The sequence below is a fragment of the Castanea sativa genome, chromosome 1, assembly GCF_040712315.1.
Source record: "Castanea sativa cultivar Marrone di Chiusa Pesio chromosome 1, ASM4071231v1".
Lineage (NCBI taxonomy): Eukaryota > Viridiplantae > Streptophyta > Magnoliopsida > Fagales > Fagaceae > Castanea > Castanea sativa.
The window spans coordinates 62,599,937-62,617,758 of NC_134013.1; the positions used below are offsets into that span (position 1 = coordinate 62,599,937).

At 37.6% G+C, this 17,822-nt stretch overlaps 1 protein-coding gene across 2 annotated transcripts; it reads right to left on the reverse strand.

Annotated features, from left to right (window-relative positions):
- Window positions 1-9,475: 9,475 nt before the first annotated feature.
- On the reverse strand, window positions 9,476-13,339 carry LOC142633444 (ACT domain-containing protein ACR6). 2 transcript variants are annotated; one of them, XM_075807694.1, is made up of 8 exons: window positions 13,028-13,338; window positions 12,554-12,594; window positions 12,169-12,214; window positions 11,819-11,933; window positions 11,658-11,725; window positions 10,804-11,412; window positions 10,356-10,460; window positions 9,476-10,264 (listed from the first exon to the last, which is right to left on the reverse strand). In XM_075807694.1, the coding sequence occupies exons 4-8, from the start codon at window positions 11,874-11,876 to the stop codon at window positions 9,923-9,925; spliced, it is 1,182 nt and encodes a 393-aa protein (XP_075663809.1). In that variant the 5' UTR covers window positions 11,877-11,933; window positions 12,169-12,214; window positions 12,554-12,594; window positions 13,028-13,338; the 3' UTR covers window positions 9,476-9,922. The 2 variants fall into 2 exon arrangements, with proteins under 2 accessions (XP_075663809.1, XP_075663804.1); XM_075807689.1 differs by lacking the exon at window positions 12,554-12,594 and having other exon boundaries at window positions 13,028-13,339.
- Between the last annotated feature and the right edge of the window lie 4,483 nt (window positions 13,340-17,822).

Genomic DNA, 17,822 nt, shown 5'->3' on the forward strand with positions numbered 1-17,822 from the left:
TGGAAACACACATGCGGACTCGTTGGCCACTTTGGTGACGTCCTCGACTCAATTTTTGCCTAGGATTATCCTCGTTGAAGACTTGCTAGAACCAACTCTGACCACTGCAAGTGCCGTCCATATCCATCTGATAAGGCCCGGACCTAGTTGGATTGACCCTGTGGTATCTTTTCTAAAAAGCGATGTTCTTCCCGAGGACAAGTCTGAAGCAGATAAGATTCGTCGAAAGGCGCCTCGTTTCTGGCTGTCCGAGGATCAGAAATTGTATAAATGCTCCTTCTCCGGATCATACTTGTTATGTGTATACCCTGAGTTAACGGAGGCACTTTTGGAAGAATTGCATGAGGAAATTTGCGGGAGCCATACTGGGGGAAGGTCCTTAGCCCATAGGGCTCTGACTCAGGGATATTGGTGGCCCAATATGCAGAGGAAAGCTCAAGACTATGCGAGAAAGTGTGACCAATGCCAAAGGTTCGCTCCCAACATTCATCAGCCTGAGGGAGTCCTTAATCCTTTCTCCAGTCCTTGGCCTTTCACTCAATGGGGATTGGATATAGTAGGGCCTTTTCCGAGGGCTGTGGGAAACAAAAGATGGCTACTCGTGGGAACCGACTACTTCACCAAGTGGGTCGAAGCTAAGCCCTTAGCAAATATTAGGGATATCGACTCCAAGAAGTTTATTTGGAAGAATATTATCACTAGATTTGGGGTACCTCACACACTTATCTCAAATAATGGCGTCCAATTCGATAGTAGAGATTTCAGGAAGTATTGTAGTGACATGGGCATCACAAATAGATACTCCACCCCAGCTTATCCTCAGGAAAATGGGCAGGCCGAGGCCGTTAATAAAGTCATAGTCAGTGGACTCAAGAAGAGGCTGGATGACGTGAAGGGTAGATAGGTAGAGGAGCTACCACATGTTTTATGGACGTATCGGACTACGCTGCGCAAATCCACTAGAGAAACACCATTCTCTCTGACTTATGGGGTCGAGGCAGTGATACCTTTGGAATCTGGTTTCCCTACGCTAAGGACGAGTTCTTTTAGCCCAGAAAATAACGATGGTCTCCTCGAGAAAGGCCTGGATTTGGTTGAGGAACGGTGAGAGGCCGCTATGATCCAAATGACTTATAATCAGCAGAAGTTTAAACGAGGGTATGATGGCCATGTGAAGCTAAGGCCACTAGCGCCTGGGGATCTGGTGCTGAGAAAAGTTGTGGGTACTACCAAAAACCCAGCATGGGGAAAGCTAGGACCGAATTGGGAAGGACCCTATCGGATCATCTCTGTAGCAGGCATAGGATCATATCGACTAGTTGATCTAGATGAAAAAATTGTACAACGCCTTTGGAATGTAAACAACCTACGAAGGTATTATTATCAATAAGAAGCACTTTTATCATTCGCGGTTCAAATTATCAATATGTACTTAGGCTTATCTCTTACTATTTCTAAGTATCAAATAGAAACTTGGTCATGGATGGTCCTCGGACCACATACCTTGTGGAAATTGATATCTTGTCATTTGTTAAACAGAACCTTAGTTATGTCGGGTCCACAGACCTTCTACTTTGGGGAAATTAACATTTCAAATTACTATTTTTAAGTATCAAACAGAAACTTGGTCATGCATGGTCCTCAGACCACATACCTTGTGGAAATTGATATCTTATCAAGTGTCAAATAGAAACTTGGTCATGGATGGTCCTTGGACCACATACCTTGTGGAAATTGATATCTTATCATTTATTAAACAGAACCTTAGTTATGTCAGGTCCACACCTTCTACTTTGGGAAAATTAACATCTCAAGTTACTATTACCAAGTATCAAACAGAAACTTGGTCATGGATGGTCCTCGGACCACATACCTTGTGAAAATTTATATCTTGTCATTTGTTAAACAGAACCTTAGTTATGTCGGGTCCACAGACCTTCTACTTTGGGGAAATTAACATCCCGAATTACTATTTCTAAGTATCAAACAGAAACTTGGTCATGCATGGTCCTCGGACCACATACCTTGTGAAAATTGATATCTTATCAAGTGTCAAACAGAAACTTGGTCATAGATGGTCCTCGGACCACATACCTTGTGAAAATTGATATCTTATCAAGTGTCAAACAGAAACTTGGTCATAGATGGTCCTCGGACCACATACCTTGTGGAAATTTATATCTTGTCATTTGTTAAACAGAACCTTAGTTATATTGGGTCCACAGACCTTCTACTTTGGGAAAATTAACATCTCAAGTTACTATTACCAAGTATCAAACAGAAACTTGGTCATGGATGGTCCTCGGACCACATACCTTGTGGAAATTGATATCTTGTCATTTGTTAAACAGAACCTTAGTTATGTCGGGTCCACAGACCTTCTACTTTGGGAAAATTAACATCTCGAATTATTATTTCTAAGTATCAAACAGAAACTTGGTCATGCATGGTCTTCGGACCACATAACTTGTGAAAATTGATATCTTATCAAGTGTCAAACAGAAACTTGGTCATAGATGGTCCTCGGACCACATACCTTGTGGAAATTGATATATTGTCATTTGTTAAACAGAACCTTAGTTATGTCGGGTCCACAGACCTTCTACTTTGGGGAAATTAACATCTCAAATTACTATTTCTAAGTATCAAATAGAAACTTGGTCATGCATGGTCCTCGAACCACATACCTTGTGGAAATTGATATCTTATCAAGTGTCAAACAGAAACTTGGTCATAGATGGTCCTCAGACCACATACCTTATGAAAATTGATATCTTGTCATTTGTTAAACAGAACCTTAGTTATGTCGGGTCCACAGATCTTCTACTTTGGGAAAATTAACATCTCAAGTTACTATTACCAAGTATCAAACAGAAACTTGGTCATGGATGGTCCTCGGACCACATACCTTGTGGAAATTGATATCTTGTCATTTGTTAAACAGAATCTTAGTTATATCGAGTCCACAGACCTTCTACTTTGGGGAAATTAACATCTCGAATTACTATTTCTAAGTATCAAACAGAAACTTGGTCATGCATGGTCCTCGGATCACATACCTTGTGGAAATTGATATCTTATCAAGTGTCAAATAGAAACTTGGTCATAGATGATCCTCAGACCACATACCTTGTGGAAATTGATATCTTGTCATTTGTTAAACAGAACCTTAGTTATGTCGGGTCCACAGACCTTCTACTTTGGAAAAATTAACATCTCAAGTTACTATTACCAAGTATCAAACAGAACTTGGTCATGCATGGTCCTCGGATCACATACCTTGTGAAAATTGATATTTTATCATATGTTAAACAGAACCTTAGTTATGTCGGGTCCACAGACCTTCTACTTTGGGTAAATTAACATCTTAAGTTGCAATTTTTAAGTATTAGATAAAACTTGGACATGCATGGTCCTCGGATCACATGCCTTGTAAAAATTGGCATCCTACTTGTTCTAGAAAGGAAGTTTGGTTATGTCGGGTCTTTGAACTCTTTACTTTGAAAACATTAGCAAAAAAAACCATTTCACATTAGTTCTGAGGAGTTGATGAAACACTTGGATTGCTTTATGTCCCAAGTTAAATTCTAAGTTAAGTTTTTGATTGTATATTGCTGTTTCATATATGTTTTGTTCGTGGGTCCTGATTTGCAAAATATAAGCTAAGTATGTGTGCTTTTATTTAAAGTCATGACAAATTAAAATATTGCAAGTGGTGTTAATTGTTCCATTCATTCATTTTTGTGCTGATGAGCATTATTATACTAAAAATTGCAAGGCAAATGAAAATCAAACCAAACAGCTTGGCATTAATTTCTGTCAATGTACATACAAAGCAAAAATTCAAAAATTTGTTACACGATAAAAAGAGAAGTCCTAAATAGCCTAAACCCTAAGCCTTCGAAGGGGGGTTCTGCTCGAAAGTGCTGGCAGCTTCTGTGCTTTTTAGCTCCATTTCAAAAGAGGACTGGACTTGTTTTCCCTTGTTTGTTGCCACTGGTGGAGGGACATTAGGCTCGGCGCTTTGGCTCGTAGCCTCCTCGGCACCTTCACCATGTTCCTTCTCTTTATTGGAACTCGTAGGTTCTGTAGGAGTAGGAATGGGCTCTGGGATCTTAGGAGGGAGCATGGAAGGTGCTGTCTCAGGAGAAAGGGCGACAAGAGGAAGTTCTTCTATCTCCTGGATGTCTAGGGGAAGCCAAACGTTTTCGGGCTTCCTCAACTCGGAAGTTGAGGGAATCCCTGCCACATTTAAGGCTTCCTCCCAAACTTGCTGGTAGTACTCTCGGCACAGCCCGGCGAACTCCTCGGTTAGCTGGTTTTCTGTCGCCACTACCCCTTCCTTATAAGCGGCCTTCTTCGCGGCCTCCATAGAGTCCTTGAAGGTACGAGCCTTGTCCTTCATCCTGGCAAGCTCCTTCTTCAAGTCGGAGTGTTCCTGTTGAGCTTTAAATAACTCTTCATCCCTTTGACGAAGAAGCTTGCGTTGCCCCTCCACCTGGGTCCTCATTATCCTCAGGCTAGCCTCGGCACCATCTTTTTCCCTTTTTAGCTCCGCCAGCTGCGTGGTTAGCTTTTTATTCTAAGCAAGGGCCTGGCCTAAGGACTTCTCGGTCTCCAGCCTAAGCTCCAGTTCAAGTCCAGCCTTCTTCCGAGAATCCTCCACCCACTTCTCGACAGCAAAGACTTCCTGGATGGCCTGTGGCGAAATACCAAAATATCTAACGCATAAGAATGTCTATTACAATAAGGTGTGATGAAAAAATAAGGTGAGGATAAGACTTAAATACTTACCAAGGCCAAGTCCCTTTTCAGCGAAAGGAACAAATGGGGCTGGTTCATCTTGTTTAGGGCTTCCATGTCCTTAGGCAGAAGAAGGGGACGTTCCAAGGCATCGGCCAGGTGGAGAGCATGGCCTTGTTGGAACGCCCTAATATTAGACTGGGAAGAGATTGGTGCCTCGTTCAGCATAAGCTCGGGAGACCAGTTAGCCGGTGCACGGCGCACGGCGCACCTCTGCAATGTCCCTGTTCTCCCCGCTTTCTACCGAAGAGGCACGTCCCTTGCCCTTATTGGGTTTTTGTTGCTGCGGTTGTTATTGTTGTTGTTTCAGCTTCTTTTGCCTCTCCCCATCTGCCTCATCGGCCTCACCTTTCCTTTTCTTTTTAGGCTCTGCAACGGGAGGCCTAGAATCAGAGGGAGGAGGGGGTGGGGGCAAGGATGGAGGGACTTGCGACCCACCTGTTCCCTTTTGAGAGACTCTCGCGCCCCTCTTGTGCATTAGTTGCTTTAAGGCATCCATCTCTTCTTCTTCGGAGCTGGAGTCAGGGTGGGCAATCACCAAACCTTGTATCCTCGAAGTCTCGGCGGGCTCGTGTTCCTCGTCTGAGAGAATGACAAATGGATTTCCTCAAGGCCTTTCGACGTCCTTGAGTTGAAAGTTGTTTATCTCTTCATCCAAAAAGTGTTATGAGGACGCTTGCTCTTCTCGGACGGCGGTTGTCTGGGAGTGTGCCGAGAGGGGAATCGCTGCGATTGGGCACGTGTACAGAATGGTGGTGGGATCGTCAGGATTTTCGCGGTCGGAAAGGAAGCCTGGTCTTGCCATGTCTATCCTTATGCGTTGCTTATCTCCTGCGATGATAGCGTTTTCAATTTCTTGGAAGTCCACCGATATGGGGTCGTATCCCAGTATCAGGTGGGCAGCTCTCAATTGTAGGTCCTCACTGACGAATACTTCAGAGCGAAGGACACGGTTCAGGTCGGCAACGTTGCAGAAGCTAAGGCGTGCATGTACGTGTTGTTTATCTGTGAGGAGAAACATCCGAGAAGAAGAACATGGTCAGACTAGTGATAAACATCAAGACAAAAAAGGAACAATATGCAATAAAAATTAAAAATGGTAAAGGCAACGGGACTGAATCATGGGTTAGTAAATCTAACTCCTAAGGAGTCACACCTGGTTCTCCCCATTCGACTGGGCAGTGAGGATCGTCATACCAGTTTCCTGAGGCGATGAGGTAGTCGTTCTTCATGCCTTTGTTGGATTTAGGAAGACATGAGATCAGTCTAACTATGCTAGATCGAGATTTAATGTAATATCCTACATTTTTGAGTTTGTGGCACTCATACATGAAGGCAACGTCGTGCCATGTGAGGTTTAGGCCCATTTGCTCGTTCAGAGTGTTGACACTACCTAACACCCTAAACACGTTTGGTGCGCACTGGTCTGGACATAACCTATGGTTGCAAAGGTATTCACTAGTCACATTTCTCATGGGGAGAGTCATTCCACTTTCTATGAAGGCAATCATGGGAATGATGACTTCTCCATCTCTCCTAGCGCTACCTACGGCTTCTACTGGACAGTATCTCAAGCCTATGTCATTGGGAATATGGTACTTGGCCCTAAAACCTTCCATACCGGCGTCAATATCAACTAGACACTTAAATCTACTCATTTGGGAGAAGTGAAAATGAGAGTTTGAAGAAGAAAAGAGGTTTAGATGGGAGCTGAGGACAGAAGCCGAGAAGGAATGAATAAAGGAAAGTGAAAACTTACTGGAGTTGGTTATGCGATTCTTCACGAGCTTCTGGAGAGAAAATGTGATGATTGACACTTTGATACGATTGATTTCTGAAGAAATGAATGAAGGCGCGGGTTTCTAGGCATTTTAACGTGCGGGAGGCGGCCTCGAAATTAAATTTGTCCCATTCAAATTTTCAGGGCCAACCTGGACCATTGGATGTCCGTCTTACCGTTGAACGTGGGGAACAGGATGTAATTTGTGGTCATAAATGCGCGCGTTCCAGGTTTTGAAGCGTTAGAAGCGTTTTCAGGGAACGAAAGAACCCATACACGCGTGGCAGTTTACAAAGCATGTAGGAGGTACTCTGGTCGGATCAAAACTCTATTTCTCTCCTCGGATGGGTGGGAAAAATAAAGTTTTGAGGGGCTATTGTGGGGGGTAAAAGCTCCTGAATAAACATTTGGGCTTTGGGCTTGATTGACTGGTACCAGTTTGTTTTTTATCAGGGTCTCCAGGCCCACGAGTCAGTCTGCACAGTAAAGGTTCGAGGAGGAATGTCTCCTCGGATAGGCCCGGCAATGACCCTGGGACTTGCTAAACGGGTTAAAGGCAGGATTCTGGAAAAACTGATGGGTAAGAGGGTGATCCAAGCACCCTTTAGAAGCAAGGATGTGAGAGAAATATCCAAGGAAAATGCTGCTACCTCCACATTAAAGACCCTGCATCTACCTCCCTGGCCGCATTAATGGGAAAGTGACCTATGAATAGTAAGATTCAGCCTCCCTGCTATTTTTTGAAGACTTCAAGAAGGTGGTGGATGAGACAAGTATCCAAAGGGAAGATTTGTATGACACGTGGATGAACCAGTGAAGGAGAAGTATATAAGGAAACGAGAGAGGAAAGAGAGAGGGAATCGACACTTTCTGCTGAGAGAAAACAGGAACTAAGAGTTGTAAACTTTGGCATAGAAAGAGAATATATATATACAAATCGTCCTCGGCTTACGTCCGAGTAGGTCTCTTTGTTGTATTCGTTCACCATTTGCATAGATTGTGACATTTTAGCCTGCTAATCAAACTTCCAACATCCCGAATCTAGATTTCAAATTTATACTCTACAAATCTTATTGCATAAGGCTCATTGGGCCTAAGCCCAACACTTGTTTTTGGGTCCGGGAACAATTGTACACTTACAAGTGTGAGTTTAAGAGGTTTAAAGTTTGTGTTGTGTATCCAAGAATTAGGCCCTTTTAGATATACACCGCTGTAAGTTTCTTTAAAAAACCTTCTCCCATCTTCCCGTGTATGTTAAAAATACTTAGTATTCTTTAAAAAAAAAAAAAAAAAAAAAGTGTGTGACTGTGTGTGTTGTGTGTTAGCTGCATTGTGGTTAAAAAGTTGTTAAAAAAATTACTTTTTTCCTTTCATTTTTCCATGAAAAGATTCCTAAAATGATTTTCTAATATATAGTAAAAATAAAAATAAAAAATCTTTGTTCCGCACAAAACAGTTTTATAGATTAAATTGTTTGTGAAAATTTATGATAAATGATTAACATGATTCTTTTTATAGATAAATTATTTGAATACAGTCTCCGGAATAGTAACATAATTTTCTTCTAAAACAATCACAAGATGATTCACAAGATGTACCTTGATATGAGTTCTTTAGAATTTAATTGTGACTTATTATTATGCTAAAGTTTCTTTTATAATTATAGGTATATATTGTTATAATTAAAAGTTATAAAAAAAAATCAATATATTTGATAAAGGATTAAATTCGAAATCAATCTAAACAAATTTTGGTTATTTAAAAGTAAACTAAAGAAAATAATAAAAATTAATTGTAGAAATGCATTCTTTGTCTGTTTGTCAAAAGCTTTTGGTTTTTAGCCTTTTGCTTTTTGTCTCAATTTTTTTTTTTAAAGTTAGTTTTTAACTTTTTGTCACACATTTAGAATAAAAGCTACCAAAAACTATACATTTTAATAAATATTATACAAATAGACTACTGAAAACTATGTAATGCTCAAATAGATGTCTTTGATATATAAATATATATTTTACATCCAATGATAAAAGTAATTTATGTTTTAGTTTTATGTTTATAAGTGATTTTCTTTTTCTTTTTCTTTTTCTTTATTTATATCAATAGTTGAAAGTGGAAGGATAGTATTTTTCCATTGAAAACATTGGATAGTATTAATCAATTGAGCTACAAGCTATTAGCTTTACAAGAATATTTTTTAATGTTAAGTTAAGCAACACATCTTCACCGAACCTATATATTTGCCCAATATATCAATAATAGATAACTGGGGAATGGTAAAACTTTAGGCGGCTCTATGTAAGGGCAAATGGAATTGGTTTTGTGGGGGAGGGGGGTTTTGTCTTTTTGAACGAGGGAGGGGTCAACAGGTCAAGGCCAAATGAAATGGTATTTCCCTGGTTCCACCTATGCCCTCGCCCAATAGGATTGCCAAAAGTTTCACACTTTCACCAATCCCAGCACAACTTAAACACAATGCTGAAAGACACACAGAATGGAGTGGTTTTGCAGGATTTGTTTTTAACTATGCAACAGTAACGGCGGAGATTTTAATCTTAAACATCTTCATTGAAAATATTAAGAAATATGAATTAAGTTATAAAACTCCTCACGAAATAGTCTTGCAAGTTACAATGTTACTTTTACTGGTCCAATTGCGCAATTTTTACTACAAAAGATTTACATACTGACATGACAATGAATTTAATTGATACTATTTCAACACATAATAGATAAATGTCTTATTTCTTGAGTAATAACACATTAGTTTGTAAAACTTATATAGTAAAATTTATGGTATACCTAACATCACTCTGCATAATATTGACCGAGTAGATAGCCACCTCCAATTTTACTATCTTTACAAGCAAATCAAATCTCTCTGATACCTTCATAGGTCTTGCCCCAAAATGGCCTGGAGGGTTTGAAAGAATTATAAATGATCAAGACTAGACCCCACAAAATAATATCCACTCAATTTAATACAATGCTGCAAAAGCACAAGAAACACTAACATTTTTACATAACTATTTGATTGAGCTCAATTATAGCTATTAATCTATACAGCTTCCATATCTTTGTACAATCAATGTAACATTACACTGTACATAACCTACTTACAGGACATAAGCTTATACAAACCCCACCAATACTATTCACAGTATAAAGTGATTTCTGGGTTTCTTCTGTAGGATATCAACACATAACATTAACCCTATGTACACGAGGAAAGGGAGGTTCCTACTTATATATTTTTCATCCCTATACATTCTTCAGAGTTACGATTTTCTAATATCTCTGTACAGTTTATACTTCTGACTTCTGAGAATATACAGGAAGATATTAAGAGTAGGATCTGACCAATTTGAAACTTTGGAAAGTTCGAGCTTTAAACAAATTTCCAAATAAGAAACCCATTGTAGTTTCTTGAGGAGGCTTTGGTGAAATACTTGAATTATGTTTAACCTTAAGCACACTGTGGCCAATCTGTCTGCGAAGTGCATCGATAATCTTGGGGTCAACAGGGTTGCCAGTCACATCTGTGACATAGAAAGTGTCTTTGACCTGTCCAACTTTTGTGGAAATTTCCGCTCTTTTAATGCATAAACTGTTTTCACGGAAAATTCTGGTGATATCCGAGAGGAGACCAACCCGGTCTTCAGTGCACAATTCAAGCTCCAGTCCCTGCATGACCAAGCAACATATCTTAGTATATATCATAGCAAGTACGCCAGATTTTATTAAAATAAGTTCATCCATTTGAAGTCTACTATACCTCACATGCCCGTCTTTCAAAGGCCGCTTCAAGACACTGTACAACGCGTTCTCTCTCAGCTTCTGAACTTATAGGAAGGCCATCAACATGTCGAATATAAAATTCCTGCAGAAACAGGAATATTCAATTTAGATCAAATCGTAAAGATAATATCAAGAAAATATATCCCTAACCCCAGAACACAAAAAAGTACTAGCAAATTGAAATGTAACACAAGGTCAGCATAAGGTTTTTTTTTTGATAACTGGCATAAGGTATAAAATAGTCATAAGTTCATGAAATCTGAATTAGCTTCCATGACTTTTCAACTTCCAAATCAGTAAGACTTCACTTGTCAATCTCTTTGTTGACCCATACATGTGCCTCATGGGATACATAATTAATGGTCTTATCAACCAAAAGGGTCAATTATATTTCCTAACATCAGCTTTTCTGGAATTCATCTCACCTGATAAGCTTCCATCCTCCCTGTGTTGACCATTCCATGGAAAACTACGTACTGCATGTCCGTCAAAGTGCAAATGATGTCAAACAACAGTTTTGGCCGATCTTTTGACCTCATTGTAATCACTGTGTAATCTTTCTGGCTGCAATCCAACACAGTTACATGAGGTCTTGATTTCTTGTTCTCAATTCCCCCAAGTCTGTCTACTTCAACTCTTTCATAGTCCCTGTCAGCAAACATAATCTGATGTAACCTTCTCTCCCTGTTTGTAACTCCAGGGGGTGAAAGTGTCATATTTGCTGTCTTCAAGTCATCGTTTCCTTTGAGGACATTGCAAAGCAATTCCTTAATTGTTGAGAGACGTTTTGGATCTTTGATTGCACACCCAGTGGAATCATCTGTGACATGAACTACAGCCGCAGCCCTTGCATTGTGTGTCCATATCTCAGCATTCACCACATTACAGTGAAGGTCTGTGAGAACCGCACACACTTCAGACAATAAGCCAGGCCTGTCAGTACCACTGAGTTCTATTGAGGTATGCTCTTCAGAAGGCATTACCCCAACAGACTCTCTCAAGGAGGGTGAGAAGCTGGCATTACTTTCAAGCCTCTGCAAAATTGAGAAACTACTTCAGAAATGACAAGCGTTTTAAAAAAAAAAAAACTTCATCACAAGTTAAACTTTATCAACCCCCAACCCCCTTTCTCTTCCCACAGAGAAAAGGAAACAAACAGATACGGGCCTAATACAACACTCATTATGTTGAGTTCTTTTTTTCTTATTTTTAAGAAACAAAAACTATATAATTGAGAAGAATATTTAAAGACAAACAGCATTCATATTATAGTTCCTACCCTTTGAATATAATCGACGACTTCCTTGTCTCTGATTTTGTTCCCATCGTAGTCAACCACGTTAAACACTGAAACAACAGTTAAAAACAAAAACAGAGATGAGAAATAGTCAAAAGCTCTAAATTCAATTAAAATTCTGGCAGTTGAATTAGAATCAGTACCATCCATGAACCATCCCGCGTCACATGAGATGTATGCCTTTGTTATTATAAGGTTCATATCCGTAAGCACTTGGACAACTTCCAGGAGAATCCCATGTTTGTTTACACTGTCAACCTAAATAGTAAATTAAAAAAAAAAAAATCTTATTTGAGTTTACTTAGCAGAGTCAGCGAAATAACAGGGATTAATTAACACCCACTCTTTAAAGCCCTAATATGATGCCTTAACATATCATTTTCTTCACAAGATTAACAAAATTTGAGGACCCCAGTAATCTCCCCAATATTTACATATGCATATAGTTCAAGCAAATTTTGGGAAGAATTAAAAGAGAGAGGACAAGCCTTACCTGAATAACAGTGGCATCCTCGCAAGAATTGTTGTCAATCACAACTCTGCAAAGAACAAGAGGCAAATCAGATGGAGGAATAGCCAAAAAACAGGAAAATCGTATGGGAGTAACCAGAAGTTTTCTGAAGAGGGTAAATCTAAATAAAATCTGTGTGTTCTGCATTGACTCAGAATCAGAACCTTGGCACCATCAATAGACATAGTAACGAGAAAAAGTAGAGAACAAGATATTTATGAATACTAATTCAGTCAATACTAGTCAAACTCCTGAAATCTGGATGTAATCAGCAAAAAGGTGAGTAAAAGAAGAGAAAAACAAGTACAACATCAAAAGCAAAAGCAGTCAAAATAGCTTAAATTTTAAAAGAAAACCATAAGCTCACTTAATTAAGAAGAGCAAGGATCAGGAAGCCCTATCTGATTGCTGAAAACATGAAGGAAACAACATAAAAAGGGAAAGATATTATGAGTAATAGAAGATATGCTGTACACTTCCTCAGAAAATTGAAAACCCATCACCAAGTGATTGTAAAATACACAGAAGGTATTTAAATATATATGGCTTCAGTTTTCTCTTTTCTTTTGTTTCCTCTGCTTTCTAAGAAACCAAACAAAAATTCAAACACAGAAGGAAAAAAAAAAAAAAGGATAACTTGTGCAGAACTCAAAAGTAAATTCTTCCTATTGCCATCACAACTATTTTTAAGAAACTAAAACTTGAAGCCAAAGGAAAAAAATCACATACCCTTTTACCAAAAAAAAAAAAAAAAAATCAATCAAAGCCCATAACCATAAAAACCAACCTCCTCCAAACACCCAAAAGAAAGTTAATTTCATAGCAAAATTTTGCAACATACCTTGGAGGGTTCATCCTCCTGATAAGCTTAGCATATTCATCATCCATTTCTCTTCCAAAATTTTCTCTCAATTCCCACAAACCAACACAGAGACTTTCAAAGTAGAAAGATTTCAAGAACAATAATAGTAGTACTATACAAACTAATTTTCACATACACATCCAAATTCCAATCATGCCTCCTCCAACAACCAAGGAAAAATCGGATAGAGAGAGAGAGAGAAGAGTTGAGAAGAAGAGGAACAAAAAGTACACATACTACAAAATAAAAATAAAAAGCAAAGTAGGAAAAACTAAAAGCAACCAAAAAAAAAAAAAAACACAGTGAAACGAACTAACTCACACTTTCTTCTTCTTTTTGTGTGTAATATAAGTTTAAGCCTTAAGTTAGTTTGGCCACAGAATATTAAGGTGGTACTATTGGAGTTGACGTGTCGGTTTTTCATTGGACAGTTGAAGCGGTTACACGCTGCTGCCCCGGGCAGTTAAGTGTGTTTTTTGACTTGTTTGGATACGGGTGGCAATGTTTGGTTTTTTTAAGTTATAAATTAATTAACTCATTTTTGTTATTATGGGAGGTGTCCGTACGGTGCGTGGGGCTTTGAAACTTTTTTGAGTGAGAGAGAGAGAGCACGTGATGGTTTGGGGTGACGTGGCAAATGTACGTGTCACGTGCAGCTTTGGTCGGAGGTTTGCCGGTAATTTTGGGGGCAATTCCAGCGTGACCAACTGGTTTTCTGCCCACGTCAATTATATGCTTAACTGCCTTTCTCAACATTGCTCAAATATTCCCGCCATCTGTCTTTAAAATATCTATACTACTATTTAAGGAGCTTCTCCTGTTTGAATTTTTATTTTTTTTAGTTTAAAAATGCCCCTACAGTCTTATGTTTAAATAGAGATAAAATTAAAGGACAATCCGGTAAAACTCATTTTTTTAGTTCAAAGATGTCCCTACAGTTTTATGTTTAAGTAGAGACAAAATTAAAGGACAATTCGGTAAAAATGCAACTCCAACTCCCACTAAAATATTGCCTAAAAAATAGGATCACTCTCCTATTAATTTTTAAATTGATTTATTCACTTATAAATTAGATTTTTAAAATAAAAATCATATATATATAAAATAATTAAATACATTTTTTTTACAAAATAAGACCACTAAAAAAGAAAAGTCTTATTGCACGCGCGAAGCACGTGTAATGAGGCTAGTATATATATATATAGATGATAAAATAATAACCTCTACAATTTACAATACATATGTTTTTGATTTAAAAAGATTAAATTATTAATAAAGCTAGTTGGTAAATTTTAATGTGGGGTTGAAAGTCTACAATGAGAGAATTAGATGGATAATGAGACTAAAGAATATTGAAGTGCAATAATATGGAATAGAAAGGAGTTTTTTTTTTTTTTTTTTTTTTAAAGAAAACAAAAGGAATTTGGTCTTATTATCTTCTTCCGACTTGCTAAAATGTAGGTTCATACAAAGGACTATAATTTCACTCTCTCGGACTACTACTTTCTTTATTTTTGGATCCCTTTCTTAGTGGGAGAAGAGTCCTATTTATATTAATTAGCTCTCCCTTCAATAGTGGGATCTAGTGGTAGAGATTAAAAGATACTTGTTTCATAGACGTTTCTTCCACTTTTTAGGAAAAAGTGAATTACTGGATTTGCAATTATTCAAACTTCAGATTAGTCATTTAATAATAAATGTAACCCCAATTAAGTGAGAAAATCTATTTAAATACTGTTGTTGTATTTAGATGATATCCTCTCTAGTTCATCAATCATATCTCTATCGTACAATGACCCTTCTTTGGTTTCTTTGTTTGTTTTATATCATTGGTATGCTGAGGTTGGAGTCCCATTGACTTGCTACTAATCTGCAGTAAAGGTCATCGTTGTGTTGGAGTCCAAGGTCCCTAAGTGGGTTTTAAGGGACAAAGTATGATCCGCCCAATATTTAAATTGAAAACAATTTTTTTTAATCATTCATTGTCAATGTGAATATTTTATGTTTTTTGGAAGGTGAAATCAGATTTCATTCATTGATTAAAATAGCGAGATTTCATTCATTATCAATGTGAATATTTAGGTAATGATTTAAGAGTAACAATTTTCATGTTACATAATGTTAAACCCTTTTTTTCTCTTTTTATATTGATTTTTATGGTGAAGAGTGAACTTCAACTTTCTTTCATAAATTTTATTATGCTAGGCCACTTGGTGAATAATTTATTGTGCGTTTGCAAACACAAAAAAATTAATATAAATTTAGTAAAATTTATTTTTTGAATTCAATAAGATAGAAATATATAATCTACATAAAATCAAAACAGTTAGATTTTTTTTTTTTTTTGACTTTATAATATTGTGCCATATAAACTTTTGAAAGCTTAATATAAGGTCACAATATACACCCAAACCCAACAGTAAGAGCGAGATAGGCCCAAACTGCCCAATGCAATAAAATTTGTAGAAAGTGGGCTTGAAATATAGATTTTAGTGATGTTGAATAACAAAAATGATAGGTTAGATAGCCACATCATACACACTTGATTGTTTATGTAATAGAAATTGTTCTCAGATACAAGCCGAGGATGATTGATATTATCTTTCAAAGACAGATTACAATTATGGGTGCTAATGGGTACAGTCTTTTTCTTCTTGTTTTCTCCGACCCCCCCTCCTGAACGTCTTCTCTTCCCTTTTATATCATCCTCTTTCTTCTCCTCATCTTCCACGTATGGATCAGATTACTGATTTAGATACTTGTCACATCCACCTCTTCCTAAAGTCTTTGGAGGCAGCTGTAAGGCTGAACTTTGATGCTCAGACATTACTTCCCCATTAATGCGGCCAGAGAAGTAGTTGCAGGGCATTTAATACGGTGGTAACAGCTTTATCTTAGATATTTCACACCCCTTCTCCTTATCTTGTACATCCACTATACTTACCCATCCTTATAGGATCTTCCAGAACATTGCCTTTGGACGTTAAACAGTCATTTTCCTACCTCAGCCTTATATAGCCGATGACATATTCTTCCTCGGATCACCTTCTTAGATATACTTGATCAGATATCGCTTCTTTACCTATTAGTATTGCTTTGTGAGTTGACATTCTTACATACTCGGATCATTCAGTGTCCTCGGATTGAGCTTTTAGCCCAACAAACACTCTTGGGCCAACTCAACACATATTCTTGGGCCCATTGACTCTACACTTATAATTTTACACATCATTATTATAAAATATAAATTCTATTCCATTCTAATTGAATTTAAATCCTATTATATATTTGAACACTCCATTAGAATCTTAGCACATAAGCACAATCATAATGATATATCAATATATATATATATATATAATTAAAAAAATACACACACACAAACATAATGGGTAATTAATGTAAGGTCACAATTTGCACCCGAACCCAACAGTATGAAGGGAACAAGCCCAAAAAGCCCAATACAATGAAATTTATAGAGAGTGGGCTTGAAACCTAGGTTCTATGGATGTTAGATAACAAAAATGATGGACTAGATCCCCAATTCACATGCAACGAACTGTTTATGTAACAGAAATTCTCCTCGAACGTATGCCGAGGACAGTTTGTATTGTTTTTTCCTCTTCTAAAGACAGATTACAATTGAGGGTGGTGTGTGCAATGTTTTTCTCTTTCTTTTCCGCTCTCCCTTCTTGAATGCCTTTCTTTTCCTTTTATATCATCCTCCTTCTTCCCTCCATCCTCCACGTATGGATCAAATCATCGATCAAGATACTTGTCTCATCCACCGCTCTCTTGAAGTCTTCAAACAATAGCTGTAAGGCTGATCGTCACTATTCAGATGTCATTTCCTCATTAATGCGGCCAGAGAGGTAGGTGCAGAGTCTTTAATTTGGTGGTAGCAGCTTTCTCTAAGATATTTCTCATACGTTCTTCCTCTCTATGCCCTTGTGGAACACATATCTTCATCTACCAAACCTCCTAGAATCCCCTTCTAAACATCATGGCGTATCATATGATCTTCACTTTATTTAGCCAAGAAGATGTCCCTCCTCAGACTATTTCCATCAGCCTTTTTCGCAACAGTTTACTTGTGGGCTTTTAAGTCTGGTGTCGTTACTACCACTAAACCCTCCTCAGATAAGTTAATACTCTCGGATTAGGCCCAAGGCCCAAGAACAAGCCCTGGACCTTTTGTCCTTACAATTAATAATACCTATATATTAGAATTATTAAATTTTTATATTTAAACAAAAAATATAAAAGAGAGTGGACCATGTTATGTTAAATTGACCCTATAAACTAAAAACGCACAAAAAATTCAATACGAGGGTATTGGTTATTTTGTATTTAAAATAAAAATGAAAATAACATTTATACGAGGGTATTGGTTATTTTGAATTTAAAGTAAAAATGAAAATATCATTGATACGGGGGTTTTTATTTTTTGGGTTTGAGTAAGGCATCTATACGAGTTTGGTTGTATATAAACTCTACACATTGGCAAAACATGTATTGAATCGACAGTTAATTTATTTTGATATATCTTGCATTTTCTTTTACTGAATTTTGTCTTTTTTTATATGTATACAATCAGCTTGGTTTTGGAGTTGTACCTCATGACCCCAATAAATTAATGGATCAAGTTAGGTCTGTCGGTTTTTCTATCTTTTATTTTTCATATTAAAAAAAAAAAGAAAAAAAAAGAAGAGGGAGAAGCCACTGTTGATTTAAAACACGAAAAACGAAAAACATAACACACTGTTAAAAAAAA